The sequence below is a fragment of the Bidens hawaiensis genome, unplaced genomic scaffold (genome assembly GCF_021521415.1).
Source record: "Bidens hawaiensis isolate Kalapana, Puna unplaced genomic scaffold, B.hawaiensis_p1.1 tig00044713_1, whole genome shotgun sequence".
In the NCBI taxonomy this organism is placed as follows: domain Eukaryota; kingdom Viridiplantae; phylum Streptophyta; class Magnoliopsida; order Asterales; family Asteraceae; genus Bidens; species Bidens hawaiensis.
Genome location: NW_027497940.1, coordinates 70,908 through 87,628, shown reverse-complemented (window position 1 = coordinate 87,628; position 16,721 = coordinate 70,908). Strand labels below are relative to the sequence as shown.

Genomic DNA, 16,721 nt, shown 5'->3' with positions numbered 1-16,721 from the left:
ATAAATTTGTATAATTATAATAATATTAATCAGATAATATGATGCACAAATAAAGGAGGCCAAGGATTACATTTCATCAACCCCCTTATGTAAGGGGGTGTGCAAAGTCGTTCAATTTGGGTATGTGTCGATTTCGGTTATGTTCGGTTAATAGTCCAATGGATTTTTTTTCTTTGTTCCAGCTGAAAATGGTTTGATTATGGTGTTCCAAGCTCAATTATGACATTTCAAAGATGATATATGCCGGTTCCAAGATTAGTTATGGTGTTTCAAGCTACGTTATAGACAGTTGCAGCATAAATTCAAACGTTCGAAGCTGGAAACGGAGGTATAAAATTTGAAAGTCACAAACATACAAAGGTTAAAGGTTCGTTCTGGTTAAACTTGATTAACGAAAACACATTAACCGTAACCATAACCGAGTGGTCAACTAATAATATTCACTTAACCATAATCGTAGGGTTTTTTTTTTTTTTTTTTGTTCCGGTTAATTTCAGTTAATGATTCGGTTTTGAATTATGGTTTGGTTTTTGCTGACCAGCACTTATGACTATTAATAAGTATAATAGATGAGCAAATTGGATAACATTAAAGTTCAATTCTTGATCCAAAATACAAACGAATTCATTTCGACTTTGATCCAAGATGTGAATAAAGAGGATCGGATAGGATAATAATATTAATTGAAGGTACCTGGAATATTATTAGAAGATGCTGAAGATTGAGGATCGTTGGAGTAGAGGCGGAGGGCGGTGAAGCGGTAATAATAATAATAAAGAAATGAGGCGATGACTCATGGTTTGGGGTTTGGTTGTTGGATCATTGGGATGGAATTGGAAATGGAGGTGATCGTTATTGATGCTTTATTAAGTGCCGCCATCTCTGTAACGTGGCCAACGGTCGGACCATCCACTTTATCCTTCGTGTTTTACATTTTTTTAACGGCGAACAAAAAAAAAAAAAGAACAGTGTATTGGTTTTTATTAATTCCAATTATTATTACTTGGTTGTTGGTGTCGGCTCTAACTAATGATTTGGCTTCTGATGGTCCCAATTTTTAACGTATTTGTTCTCAACGATCCGTGACTAACAGAATCCTAACGTTGTCATTTGCATGTAGCCAAAAAAAGGTTTTTGGCCGGAAAACTCACATTTTTTTATGAAAAACTCAGTATTTTCGTCTCAATCATCATTGTAACTATGTATCGGACCTTTAGAAACATTTTTTCTAGTAAAGCCCCATTTTTAATTAGGTCACCAGAACCCTAGAACTATCGTTGGAATCGGTTGGTGGTGATGGTTGGTAGGTGGTGTGACAACTGATGCTGGTGGTTGTGTTCAGGTGGCGTTTTCTAGAAAAAAAATGTGACTTTCGGCCAAAAACGTTTTTCCGACGACCTGCAACTAACGGCGTTAGGATTCCGTTAGTCGCGGACCATTGAGAACAAATACGTTAAAAGTTGGAACCATCAACACCCAATTTGTTAGTTGGGACCGACAACGATCAAAAGACGATAGTTAGGATTAATAAAAACCAATATACCAAGAAGAATAGCTTAGGTGTTTCGTACGGGGCGACCACCTTCATGTGGCTACGCCTGAAGGCCCACTAGAGTCTGGTGGTAAAACACAAACGCTCTCAAATTATGAGATGTGATTTTTGTTTTTTTTTAAATAATTGAAATTAGTAAGCTGGATTCCATCTTTTTCTTTTATTAGTACATGAAACTTAAAACTATCTTATAGTCATGACACATAAAATATTTAAACGAGTCGTATTCATGTTTGATACTTGTGTTAAACACACCGTTTCTAACATGTTAAACATGTTAAGACATGAATTTTCAGCCTTACTATCTACATACGGAAAATAAAATAAGATTTTTTACAAGTTGCTATATGAATCATTTAAGGTTGGCTACAAAAGTTATACGGAAAAATGATTGATGTGTTAATCATGTGTTGTCGTGTTATACGTTATAACTATACGATCAATATAGCATTATATAGCTCGTATAACAAGTGAAGTGGTATATCTGTAGTGCGGTCAGCAGCACTTGTAGATACAACTTAGACTCTTGACTTAAGTGTTTATCGTATTATCCTAATGGGTATTGAAGTTTTAGGTTGATTATACTCCATAACTGCGCGTATCTTATTTGTATAACACGTATATCGATGTTATAAATTCATTCGTCTAAACACGTTGCTTTTAGACATGTTGGCCAATATTGGAAAGACATGATTGATGTAGAACCGAATTCCTCATGAAGCGGGAAGGCTTTGGACATGTAGTCCATACACTTGAAGGTGTAAGCAAATTGGTTATAAATGGATCTTTGTATAAAAATGTAATGACAAAATGAGATTGAAATAATGTAGATTAAATTTGTGACAAGACCTTTCATTTAAATTAAGCAATCATTATATGGATGTATCATGTATATGATGCACTACGCCACTAGCCTTAGTGAGTATTTGTTGAAAGAATGTAATATGCATGATTTTTATTTATCCACATATGTCTATAAAAATATTAGAATCTGAATAAATTATGATTGTTATATACGTTGATGACTTATATATATAACTGAAATTACTGAGAAACTTCATATGACAACTGAATCCTTAAAAAGAGCATTCAAAGTAAAAGACCTTGGAAAGATAAGTTTTGTCTCGGTTACAAATTTACATCTTAAAGATGGATTCCGTGTGCATCAAGAAACCTACATTGATGTTGAAATGATACGCACTCACTTAGTGTTTCAATGGTTGTACGATCCCTTGATGTTGAAAGGTACACATCAACCTTCAAGAAACGAAGATGAAGTTCTTGGTCTAGAAGTATCATATTTAAGTGCAATTGGTGTAATAATATATTTCAATTCCTTCAAAGTACAAAAATATGTATTAATACTTTATTAGCCAATTAAAAACAAGTTTAGTTGGTTTTGTAAATGTATGGTGTATGTCGAATCCTTTTACTAGTCGACATCAAGCTTGTAAATGTTTTCGGGTTAACCCGGTTTCACCAAAACCAGCTAGTTTTAATACTAGCAGTTTAGTCAGGTGTAAATGTGCGAGATACTCAACTGGTTCTCAGTTTAACTAGTCCAACTCTTCAGTTTGGTTCAGTATTAATGCCATTGATAAAAACCATTAAGGAAATAAATTAAGAAGTGTTAAAAGACTAACATTACAGGAACACCCAATACTAAACTATGAAGCCAGCCTATCGTAAATCGTACATTCATACAACAAACTCACTAACGCATTCGGTTTTTGGCCAGTTCCTTCCCGACCAGACAAAAACCCAAAGAAACCCGAATAAAAACTGTGTACACATACCATGATACAATATATAATTTTTCTAGACAAAATGGCAAAACTGGTCCTTTATGTTTTCGTGTTTTTTCAATAGTTGTCCTTTAGCAAACTAAATGCCAGAAATCGTACTTTATGTTTCAAAACTCTATCACATTACGTCCTTTGGCATTAACCCGTTAGCTTTGTTCGTTAAATATTATCATGTGCAAAGTATATGAGGGCAGTTTGGTAATTTTACATATTTGTTTAATTATTCAAAAAATAAAAACATATTAAACTCTCTCTCTCTCTCCCTCTCTCTCTCTCTCTCTCTCTCTTATCTCTCTCTCTACCGAATCTGTTCTTTCACTTTCACTCACTCTAGGATATCACCACTACCACACCACCACTTGAACCTTCACCATAAACATCGTCGCCATAATTGAAGATCTGGAACTAATAGGGTTGTCAACGACGATACCCTAATTTGTTTGTTAGATGTGTAGCCAGTAACTATTTTTGCCGAATTAGAGCTTCTCACTTTTTAATATGGCAGATTCAACTGAAATTCGAGCAAACTTGGTAGCAAATCGGTTTCCAATTTAGGGTTTGGATTTTAATGTTTTTCAGTTGTGTAACAATGGCGGATATGCTGTCTACTAGATCTCGATTCAGAAACTGCCAAACTCAACAATCGATCTACACAAAATTAACTCTGATCAATTCGCCCTCAAGCCCCACAATCTAATGTTGATGGAACCTAATCGATCGGGTTTTAGATCACATCAAATCTTATGAGTTTCTGATAAGAGGTGAAGGGGACGATGCTGGTTTTTGTTAAATGCTAATTTATGGTTAAGTTAAGTGGTAATGAAGGTCGGTGGTGGAGACGGCTCGTGGTGGTGACAGCGAAACGGGTGATGGGTGGTAATTTTTTGTTGGGTTGGGTTGGGTTGTGTTGTGTTTGTGTGTAGGAGAGAGAGAAAGAGAGAGAGTCATGAGATGGGAGAGAGAGAATTAAACAAAAAATTAAAATTACCAAACTACCCTCATGTGCTTTGCACATGACCAGATTTAACGAACAAAACTAACCGGGTTAGTGCTAAAGGACGGAATGTGATAGGGTTTTGAAACATAAAGTACGATTTCTGGCATTAAGTTTGCCAAAGAACGACCATTGAAAAAACACGAAAACAAAAAGAACTAGTTTTGCCATTTTGTCATTTTTCTATTAATGTCTCTCCTAAATGCAACAATTCTCAATGATAATAAGTTCGTTTCACCAAAATGATAATAAATTAAGTACATTGCATTTAAATTCAAATTATCTTTTATTTTCACAGTATAAAGCTGGTTCAAATTATCTTGATATAACATAACATCTACAATGCAAAAAAATTATTATCAATGAAATATAAATTGCATGGTAAGAATTAAAAACAGAACAAAATACATCCTTATACCCTTTTTAACTATATGAACTATAAATTAATAACTTTTTAAATAATAATCAAAAGAATACCAATTTGGCAGCCCAAGTGTTCCTGTCCAACCCGAGACTGAGTCCTGGCCCGACCCGACTAACCCAACACAATATGAACTATAAGTTAATAGCTTTTTAAGTAAAAAGAATAAAAATTTTGCAGCCCAAGTGTTCCGGTCCAACCCGACTAATCCAACACAACCCAAATAGTCCTGTTCTTGGGTATGATTTTTGCATTTCCAGTCCGGTCCGAATGTGGCCCGTTTTACGGACAAGAATCACATGCAGCCGTCGCTGTTGTCGTCCATTAACACCATACCCAAACAGCACAAAACATTCCACTCAAACCGCGGTCGCCTACACACAACTCACCGAACCGTTTATTTGCAACAACAGACACGGTGTTGGCACAACGCCACTAGCAAAACCCGATATATGCTCACAGTTCCACTGCGCGGTTGGCGGTAAACCAAGCAAACTAACATTTTTCATACATATTCCTTCAAAAGGTGCACCCTCTAACCCCAACAACATAGGAGCTTTCCTAGAATTAAAACTAACCACATCACTTATATAAATACCCTTAATCTTCGGTAACGCTTGCGGGTCCCACAAATCATCTGGGTGGTCATCGGCACCCCGGCTAAACCTTAGGGGCACCTTAACATTTTCCATTGTAACATTTGTAATTGTGATATTTACAATATACCCCCCTCGACCTTTGTCGGTTTTTATCCTAACACCCGCTGCTGAGTTTCGAATGTGAAGATTCTCCATTAATATGTTTGAAATGCCGCCCGACATTTCACTACCAATCCCGACTCCTGAACAAGTCGGGGTTGTTCCAGATACGCGTCTTATAATAATGTTGGAGCTCGGGCGGGCCATGGATGTCCCGTACTGGTCCCACCCGCTTTTTATGGCTACGAGGTCGTCCCCGCTTTCTATGTAACAGTCTTCGATGCATACGTTTGTACACGAATCTGTAACGGTATGGAATTAGTTGTTTCGAAAAAAATTGTAATATAAGTTTTCAAGGGTAGAATGGGAATTTTGGAAAAGGCGTTACCTGGGTCTATGCCGTCGGTATTTGGAGCGTTGAGCGGAGCCAATATCGTCATGTCTTTTATAACGACGTTACTGGAACACCAAAAACGAAGGGTTATTTTTATGATTTTCTCTAGGCTTGTAAAGGAGCCGAACGAATATGAACAGAGCATATTCGTGTCCGTTTGCTTAAATTAACTTTAACTGAACACGAACAACTAAAGAACAGAGTTCTCTTGCTCATCGTAGTTCATTAAGAAAATGAACGTGTTCATGTTCGTTCATTAACAATATAAACAAACTGTTCATGAAACATAAATGAACGAACATAATTGAACATACATGAAAGAACATAACTCCGCTAAAACCAATTATAAAGTAAATGTGGTCATATGAACAACAAATTGTTAGGCTTAAAAGGTTATTAAAACCAAAATAGCTTGTAATGGACCTAAAATATTTGAAAGCATATATTAACGACACAAACTAATGAACATAAATGAACGTGTTCGTAAACAAACATTCACGAACATAAAAAACAAACAAGACATATGCTCATGTTCGTTCTTTAACTAAATGAACAAAAAAAATTGTCTATGTTCATTCTTTTAATAAGCGAGCATAAACGAACTTCCCAAGTCCAACAAACAGTTCACGAAACTTTAACTGAACATTACTGGCCAAATTTTCTTTTCATTTACAAAGGAAAAGTTGTCCATCAACATTTTCTCTTCGGTTCATTGAAAAAAAAAGTGCCTAATTTTATATTTCTATCATGCAAGGTATTAATGGTGGAAGCTTGTATGTCACCTTACCCTCATTATGGTCATTAAAATAAAAACTAGATCATGTGCAACTTCTTGTTGTCACATACAACATGTGAACAAGCATGTGATCTGTGTTTCAAGATTTATTACTATTCAATGTTTAAGCCTAGGTGCTATTAGAGATGTACAAAAAAACCGGTTGTGACTGGTTCACTGCAAACTGACCAAAACCGACCCAGCCCGCCGGTTTTGGGACCGGTTTGAGGAAAAACCGGTTAAACCGATTCTAACCCAACTCAACCGAGTTGGACTAGTTCGACCTTTCTTGCTTCTAAACCGAACTGGTTTTGAGTCAAACAGGTTTGGACCATGGTTTGACCAAACCGGTTCGGTTTAAAAAAAAACCTGTTTTGTACACCTCTAGGTGCTAAGACATCCTAAGACGAGAAATGAACATGGCCCCCACAAAACAAAAACAAAATGGGCTAAAAGAATGAAATTTTACTTACATAAATGCTATTTTGTACATAACCAAAAGTGCATATGAATCCAAATATGGACCAGGGGTAAAATGGACAAAATAGCATCATGGTGCACATATGGCCATAAATAAATATTAATTAGCATCATACTTTTCCTAGTGCCCTATCACTGTATCAACGTGATTCATAGTCTATGTTCAAATTGCTTTAAATGGCAAAAAGTTGACATAAATTCAGTTTTGTGAACTCTTTTAAACATGGGTTGTGATGATATGATACTCCAACTTTGTTAAATAAAAATAAAAAAAAACTAAAAAGGTATTCTTGGTTCGGTTTTGATAAATTCTTGGCCAAACCGCTAACTACGGTATTAAAATCATAAAAGATAATCTATTAATAAAAGATTATACAAAAAATGTTAACCGGTCAGTTCTATTTAAACGACTGGTTTCAAACAGTCAGCTGAACTATTAAACCGCCAAAATCAAATCGTGAACGTAAAACACGCTAACTTTGTTTTTAGAAAGTCAACTAAAAGAAGATCATACCTGCAATAAACAGGGTGGATGGTCCAAAATGGAGAATTTCTAAATGTAAGGTTGGAAATGAGTATATTGTTTGAGTTCATAATTTCAACAAGATGGCCTCTAGTGTGTTCCAATGTCCTATTCCACCATAGGTCCCACCACATCTTACCGCGCCCATCAATCGTTCCGTTTTGCCCTAACATTACACATCAAAAACACAAGTTCATTATCATTCATCATCATGATATGAACCCATAAGTGCAAGGTACATTGACTTTTCGGATCTATGGTTATATGACATGATGCAAATGTTAGTGGGCTTGTTAAAGTTCTTTAGATAAAACGACCACTAACGTTTTAATATTGTTTCATTGGTTTTTACACGTTCTATAATTAACCGACAAACGTTGACTACTTTAATATACCATGCCGTCTTTTTGGATCAGAAAATTATTCCTTGGACTGCATATGACAGACTGTAACCTTTGTATATGAACATGGGATTATTCTAATAACCAAACAACATAAAAAACAGTAACCAAATCCCATTTGAGTTACTTGGTACATGGATAACATCATCCAAAGTAACAATCAAAGGATGGTGTAATTTGAATATTATTTAAAAAACTTATTCACTAATATAATATTAACCAAAAGCATAACAATCATAGGTATGATTCCCCTTTTAGTGTGTGGCTAATAAGATGAATAGTTTGTCCCAAAAACCATATATTTTTTATTCCCTTGTATAAAATGATGATGCTAAAGTAATGATTTCCCACCAGACATTAGTGTTTGAATAATTAAAGAGACAAACAAATGATAATGACAACTATTTAGTGGCAATGACAAGAATAGTAACATGATACCATGTTTTTTTAACAAAAAAAATATGGTGTACCTGTAATGACAACATTTGTGAGACCATCACCATGAATTAGGCTTATATGTCTCCCTCCTAATCTTTCTCTTCCTCTTCCGTAAGAAGGTAATGGCTCGATTATAGGCCATTCTTTCGAATCCTAAAATTTAAACAACAAATTCTAAGTTTTAGTTTCCGTAGTTGTCTGATCTTTAGTCAAACGTCAAAAACATGTTTATGCAGCGATATAATACGCAACAAGTTTATATAAATGAACTACAAATCTTCATATTAGAGCAAATTTTGTTGGTAAAAGAAAATACCAATAGAGTTTCATCCCAAAAGTCTCTAGGCTCTACCAACTCGCTTGACTAAGGAGTACTCGGCGCCTAGGCGCGATTTTTGCAACCATGGATAAAAGTGAGGACAAAGTGGTAATTTTAACCTTTCTTATAAAAACTGTTGAAAATTATAGTCTTTCTATCCCCTAGCTACTTCATTTATTTGGCAACTACATACTTTAAGCAAAATTCAATTACTCAACCAAAATTAGATACAAAAAGGTACCCTTTTTAACCTTTTTGATTAAAAACACTGTTTAAAACATAAATTGATTTTAAACTTGATAAAGCAAGTATCTTTATATGTAATATATCAAGAACTTTGACTCAGAAAGTCAAAATCAACATTGCAATTAAAAATTTGAAATCAAAGAAATATGAAATATCTGACTCAAAATCAACCAAACTTTAAACCTACAAACTAACTTCTATGATCAAGCCATTAAACATCTTAACATCTAAACATTCAAGTATCATGTGTTTGTAAAAATCCAAACTAGGCGTCACATAATCCCAGTTAATCCCGATCAATCCTGACTAGTCATCAGTCCCCACCCCACCGGCCGACTAACAATTACTACAACACTTATGGCCCAAAAAGTCAAACGTTGACTTTCTACAACACAACAGTAAAAAGGTAAAAAAATAAAAACTTACCTGTGTGCCCATAATAACAGCCCCTTGTTCAAGAAACAAAGTAAACTCACTCGTGACATTAAAACTCCCAGTCACCCAATAACCTTTGGGAACATTCAACTGGGCCCCACCTTTGTTCTCAAACTCCTTGGCTTTCCTCATCGCCGCCGTAAACGCCGCCGTGTTCGACGTCACTCCGTCACCGACACCACCAAACTCCACGATCGACATCTTCACCGCCCGCTCCGGCACCGACCCGTCACACGTACCAGACCCGGGTACCCGGAAACGAACACCCGGGTCGGAAAACGGGCGTTGGGTGGTGAGTTGGAGGGTTAATATAAGGATAAGGGTGAATAGAAGGAGGAGAAAGAACCATGATGGTTTCTTGATGGCGGAGATTAGTTTGTTGAGGATTGGATTTGGGTATTCGTTGACGTCCATCATGGTATTGAATTTGTTGCTATTTACACATGCATAATAATATGTATATGTATATATGTATGTAGATGAAAGGGGATGGGTTATATTAAGGAGCGTGTTGTGTTTTGTTTTGGTTAGGCTGAACGGAGACGAAGGGGGTTATATCTATAATCTATAATATATATACACGAAAACAAAAAAATCTACGTGTCGCTACCCCTTTGTTTGTGTAACCAGATTTCCTTAATTTTTAAATGGAGGCTTCTCATGCATTTGACCCGAATTCATAGATATGAGTCTTACCAAACCAGATATTTCTTAAACGGGTTATAACATCTTATTAAATTAAAAATTATTCTCACCAAATTATTGATGTAAAAATCCTATAAAATAGGATATACTAAAAATTAATATATGATTTATTTTAAAAAAGATATATATATATATATATATATATATATATATATATATATATATTATCTAAATTAAAAACCCAATTTTATAGTAAAAAAAATAAACGGGTCTTTGGTCTCATCAAACACTAATCGACCCCGGGCAGATTACGGATAATCTGGGGGTTAAATAGATGTTTCCCACGAGGGGTTAGACCCGGCAAAGATGGTTCTTCTGATAACCTGCAAAACAGACACCGTGAGCTCGTCACTGAGAAGGGGGGGGGTACCTCCTTGTGACCACCCTCCGGCGTGAGAATCAGACTAGATTGCTCTTGAATATAAGTGTATATTAAGAGATTGCTAGAGCAGATATCAGGTATAAGATGTAAGATACAAGATAAGATGAGATGATCATACCATTTGGGGTATTTATAGCCGAAGGTAGGTTTCCAAGTGGGTATAGCCGGTTGAATAGTATTCCTGTTCTACCAACTGTGGCCTACGCACGTGCCATGCTGGTAGTTGGTGGGTAGGCAGCGGCTGACAGTGACCAGGCCTGCTGTGTACTATTCCTTTTCCACCAACTGCAGGCTATGCACGTGGTATGACAGGAGTTGGTGAGTAGGTAGCGGCTAATAGTGACATACAGTACAAGAGCATGCTGATCGCCATACTGTTGTCAATGGGCTGTCGTATCTCTGGTCAGATCTTTTGCCCATACCTCGTCAGGTACAGTACAAAAGATCTTCCAGTATCGTACGAACTGGCTCATTTGGGCGGGAGTATTCCCCCTCCCGCCTTTGTGCGGGATTGTTCCCGGCTTTGCTCATTCCTTCAGGTGACTACTGAATTATTGAGAGCTAAGTGCCTTGTGCGTGTAGCCTTGCTGCGCGGGTGGCCTTCCCTGATGGCTTGTATCCGCAGCTGCGGGAACAGGCGGAGTACTTCACCATTGGGAGGCATTTCATGCGGGAACAGCTTGCGTACTGCGCGTAAGGACGTCACGTCTCTGAGCATGGTGGGTCCTGCGGATCCAGTTGGTTTCTGCGCAGACGTCTCTCTTCAAGGTGAGTCATGTGGGTCCAACTGGGCTCTGCTGGGACCTACCTCTTCAAGTCCCCCCAGTCCAATGTTCTTCTCATGAGTGTTTAATAAGTGAGGTGAACTTTTGGACTTAAGCAAAGGGTTTTTGAAAAGGGTTTAGTTTTAAGGTTTTCCATGGGGATTCTTCCCGCGGAAGTCCTTATGTCACTTGCAGAAATTCCCGACTTTCCTACTTGATCTTTGGGTATGATGCGGGTAGGTCTGTAACCTCCTCGCAAGTCAGGAGCGTTGAGTCACACTTGTGTGGATTCTCCATGAGGTTTTGGTAGTTTTGAACATAGTGATCAATTATGTTAAAACCACCAATTCCATCTTGAAGCTTCAAACAATGTAGTTCTCGACGTTCCCGCTATGCGGGGATGTTATTCCCGTTTCCGCAAGCATTGCCCAGAAGATCCTTCTTGGTTTCAATTCCCTGCGGAGCGCTAGGTATGTGAAGGGTTTTGCCTTGACACTGTACCCGCACTCGTCTTACGGTTACTTTACTTCCAAGGTATTCCTGGCGTCAATTCCCTGCGGGTGCTAAGTATGTGAAGGGTTTTGCCTTAACACTGTACCCGCACCCGTCTTATAGTTACTTGGTCGCCGAGGTATTCTTGGCTTCAATTCCCTGCAGGTGCTAAGTATGTGAAGGGTTTTGCCTTAACACTGTACTCGCACCTGTCTTACAGTTACTTGGTTGCCAAGGTAAGGGGTATTTTCCCGCTTACTTTTGAATCTTTTTGAAATTTTGAAATTCGAAGAGTTGGTGAAAGGATAAGAACAGTCCAAACTGTTGAAATGTCGTCCGACGGTTTCTTCTGACTGTGTCAGGACGTGCAGGAAGTTATGGTGACGTGACAGTACATGGTCATTCCAGACGCGTGGGCGCGATTTTTCGGGCGCGTGGCCGCGAAATTAATGGCACGCGTCCTTTCAACAGCTGTTGCCAGCTTGCACTTTGCCACGTGTCATAGTTTCATTTCACCTGCGATTTCTCTCTCTTCCGCATTAAATTCATCGCGTTAATTGCGATGAGTATATAAAGGGGGAGAGGGTCTCTTGTAATTCACACTTTCACTATTCTCTTCTTGTAAACGATTTCCGGCGAATACTTTCTGCCAAGCATTCTCCTGAAATCACTCTTCTTTACCTCCAAACCATGTCTTCTACCTACGATTTTGAAGCTGTTGCCGAAGAATCTGACGTGCACGTCGAGATCCCGACGTCTACGTCTGATAAAGACGATAAGAGCACTGCTGGCGAATGCCAGTGTGCTCTTCCGGCCGACCTCTATCGGTACGTCGTCCGGAAGTTCATGCTCGAGTCGTTCGAGCCTGAGTTTCCGGAGCCACACCAGACGGTGTACGATGCCCCCCAGGGCAAGATAGGGGTGTACGCTGCATTCTTCGTTTATGGGAATCTCAGGTTCCCATTGACGAAGTTTATATACCGTGTCTTGGAGAGGCACGGCGTGCATCTGACGGAGGTACACCCGATGGCGATCGCCAAGATCCGCCACTTTGAGTGGGTGTGCCTCATTCTGGGCGTGGAGCCCCATGCTGACCGGTTGATGACCTTCTATTCTTGGAGGTGCATCCAGGGGTGGTACACCTTGGTCAATCGGATCAAGGGGTTGAAGATCTGCGCTACCGAGCGCAGTCTTCGGTCGTGGAAGCGTGAGTTTTTTTATATCTCCGCTCGCGTCATCCCCCTTGCGATGACCTTTAAGAATGGGAGAGCACTCCCCGCCCTTCACGCCCTCAACTACCAGGAGGCGGAGTGGTTCGCCAAGATTTCCCGGGTCCAGACTCCGGTATACCGCTTTGCGGAGTCTGGGATGGTGATGCTTGGGATGAGCCGGGTGTGGAAGGAGGCGTCACAGGTTCCCATCGTCCTCGAATACGGTTTGAACTCTGTCCCTTACGGTATGCTCTGTCTTCTTTGTTTATATAGGTTTGTCTTCTAACTGTTTTTCTTTTATTTCAGAGGGGAACGACTTGCAGTCGCTCCTGCATCCGCGGGAGGCTGATAGTCCCGCTCGGATGGGTACTCGTGCTCTAGATGAGAACGAGTTGCCCATCCTTGAACAGACGGCGGATCGGTTCGTGGAGGTCTACCCGCCAGGCCACGAGATCCTGAGCGCCAGGCGGCCAGGTAAGGAGTTATTCAACCCTCGACCCCTCAATGCTGAAACCTCTGCTGGAATTCCTCTAATCTTGTGTTCTGATGAGGAATCCGCATATGGTCCTCCGTTGGTGCGGAAGAAGAAGGCTGCCGACGGGAAGGGGAAGGCGAAGGTTGCCTCCACTGCCGATCCGGTGCCTCGGTCTGATTCAGATACTGAGAGCGAGGAGGTGGCGGGGAACCCTGGTGGTGATAAGACCACTGCTCCGGAGGCTGAGACGACCGTCACCTCCGAGCAGCCCAGGACAACGACGGTGAGCGGCGTGAAGAGGCCGGCTCCATCGGGTTCGTCCCCGCCTGTTCGCACTTTTATGCTCAAGAAAACCTGTAAGTACAAACTTCCTTTACTTTTTAACTTCATATATTTCCGCCATTATACTTATATCTTCTTTGTGCAGGCGTGGATGTTACCGCATTCTAGGGTGGAGCGGGGAGGAGCACCTCCGGACCCATGACGGTAGGTTTGGTCAACCTACCTGAGGCGATGACCCAGGCGGCTGCGCCTGCTTCAGTTGTTGGTTCAGTTGCTCACCCAGTTGAGCCAACTGTTCCAACTGCGATGACATCTCCGCCAGCTGTCAGTGCCATATTTACTGAATCTGTTACTGAGCCGGCGGTGACTATTCCTGCGGGTACTTCCGCAGCGGCGACCACGGTTGTGAGTTCACCTCCGGTGAGTTCACCTCCGTTGGTTTCTACCGCGGCGGCCTCCATGCCTCCTCCGACGTCGGCAGCTACGGCCGATCCTCCAGGTATGCTTGGGGCTTCTCGCCAACCTTTGCCTCCTTCCCATCTGCCTGACCTCTTGGATGGAATTCCCTTGGGTTCAGGTGATGGGTTTGGCGGCTATCGGCCTATTGTCGACCCTACAGGTGCGTAGGGTTCTTTTGGCATTTTTTTTTTTTTTTATCATCTTTTCCTAACTGCATTTTGTTTTTTGCAGTGTCGGATTCCAATGAAGTGTATGTTCCACGATGGAACATCCGCCGAGGAACAACCCTTCGCACGCCTGTGGAGTGCGTGGAGTGGGCTCGTCACGCAGCTCCCAGTGGTGCGTTGGGGGAAGCCATGGCTAGCTACCAGGAGGGTAAGCTACCCAATGAGCTTCGGGTTCTCCTGACCCGGATGCAGCCGCGCGTTGAGCTGCTTTGTCGTGAAAATGACAAGTTAAAAGCAGCTCGCATCCAAGAAGTAGCTCAGGCGCGGGCTGTCCGGGAGGAGAATAGGAGGCTTACCGCAGTGGCTGCGGAAAAGGAGAAGGCCTTCAAGGCCCTCGAGGTTGAAGTTCAAGCCCGGCTCGAGGCCCGTTCCAAGGCTGCCCAAGCTGTTAACGAACAGCTTCGGCTGGCTAAGGAAACTGCACGGAACGCAACCGAGAGGGCCACCAAGGCTGAAGCTGTTGCTGAGCCTTTACGCCTCGAGAATGAGGAACTTAAATCCAAACGAGAGGCGCTCCAACAGGCTTATGATGCCTTGGCGATGGAAGACGCCAAGAAGCTCCAAGAGATCTTGGACCGGAGGGGGGTGCTTGACCATACTGAGCGGAAGCTAAAGGGCGTTGAAGAGGCTACGGCTAAAGAAGTGTTGCTTGCCAACCTTAACAAAAGTGAAGCCGAACGCGCCCGTAACCAAGCTCAAGCTGCCCTCCAGGAAGCTCTGGTTACCAAGGAATGGCTTCTTCGAGAAGCGTTGTCTCAGGTAAGCTTAGCTTCATAATGTCTTCACGCTTTTCTTTGTAAATAGAAAAGGTTTTGATACTTGTATATTTTTTTTGTAGGTTGTGCATCGAGTCTTCATGGACACATCATACGACGATGCCATGAGCGCAGCCCTCAACGCTTCTCATGAGGATGGGGAAAAGGCCGGCTTCCTGCTTGGTCTAGGGTTCGTTGAGAAAGGCATCCCGCCTTCCAACTTCCCTTTGTATGATGTGGATACTGAAGCTGTTTATGACCAAGCAGTGAATCAGTATGCCACCTTCCCGCATCCGGTGGTGGAGAAGGTGAACGAAGTTGCTGCTGCTGATGATGGGCTAGCTATCCTTAAAGCTTTCCTTGAACCGCCACGCTCTACTGATGGTGCTGGTCCAAGTGGAAGTGGTCCTGAAGCTTGATCCTGAAGATCCCTTCCCACTGTTAGGATAGGTTTAGCTTGTATAGATTTATATTCTTGTAGGCGGGTAGTTACCCGGCCATTCTTGTAATGAATATTATGAAATATAAATCTTTGTGCGGGTAAGACCGCTACTTTCACTGGATGACTTGCTTTATAAACGTTATATGACTTGCTCATGCATACTTTAGTATAAATTAGCAATTTTCCAAGTGTTTAGAATAAGTTAACCTTTGAACTTGGTAGATAATAGGTTGAAGTTTTGCTTCCTCCTTCGTGATTGTGCGGGTAGGACCGTCACTTGCACTTAGTAGGATGGCTAAACTTTACCTATATCTGACCTGCGTGGAGGTTTTCCTCATCTTTTTAGAAATTTTCTAAGTGTTTAGAATAAGTTAACCTTTGAACGTGGTAGATAATAGGTTGAAGTTTTGCTTCCTCTTTCGTGATTGTGCGGGTAGGATCGTCACTTGCACTTAGTAGGATGGCTAAACTTTACCTACATCTAACCTGCGTGGAGGTTTTCCTCATCATTCTGTTAAAAATTTTCTAAAGTATTTTGAATAAGTTAACCGTTCGACGCGCGGTTGTCAATAGGTTCGGTTTCCTCTCATGATTTGTGCGGTTAGGACCGGCACTTTCATTTAGTGGGATGACCAAAGTTTACCTATGATTGACCTGCGTGAAGGTTTGCCGTTTTTTGGGTTTATGCGGGTTTTTCCGCCTTCCCCACGCAACGACTTTCCACGTAATTATGCGGTGAGTACCGGCATCAGTGTTGAATAAATTAACCGTTCGACGCGCGGTTGTTAATAGGTTAGTGTTCAGTTTCCTCTATCATGATTCGTGCGGATAGACCGGCACTTTCATTTAGTGGGATGACTGAACTTTACCTTTAACTGACCTGCGTGAAGGTTTGCCGTTTTTTGGGTTTATGCGGGTTTTGCCGCCTTCCCCACGCAACGACTTTCCACGTAATTATGCGGTGAAAATCGGCATATCAGTGTTGAATAAATTAACCGTTCGACGCGCGGTTGTTAATAGGTTAGTGTTCAGTTTCCTCTATCATG

At 40.8% G+C, this 16,721-nt stretch overlaps 1 protein-coding gene across 1 annotated transcript; it reads right to left on the bottom strand.

The window, feature by feature from the left end:
• Nucleotides 1-4,683: 4,683 nt before the first annotated feature.
• LOC143595139 (putative polygalacturonase) lies at nt 4,684-9,953 on the bottom strand. Its single transcript, XM_077074251.1, has 5 exons — nt 9,473-9,953; nt 8,514-8,634; nt 7,634-7,808; nt 5,859-5,929; nt 4,684-5,772 (listed from the first exon to the last, which is right to left on the bottom strand). Exons 1-5 carry the CDS (start codon nt 9,896-9,898, stop codon nt 5,147-5,149), a joined length of 1,419 nt encoding a protein of 472 aa, XP_076930366.1. The 5' UTR covers nt 9,899-9,953; the 3' UTR covers nt 4,684-5,146.
• Nucleotides 9,954-16,721: the final 6,768 nt, after the last annotated feature.

Coding starts and splice junctions, on each gene's coding strand:
- LOC143595139 (XM_077074251.1), bottom strand. CDS start 9,898: ATGATGGACGTCAACGAATACCCAAATCCAATCCTCAACAAACTAATC. Junction 8,635..9,472: donor CTGTTATTATGGGCACACAG/GTAAGTTTTTAT, acceptor TTTAAATTTTAG/GATTCGAAAGAATGGCCTAT. Junction 5,773..5,858: donor TACCGACGGCATAGACCCAG/GTAACGCCTTTT, acceptor ATACCGTTACAG/ATTCGTGTACAAACGTATGC.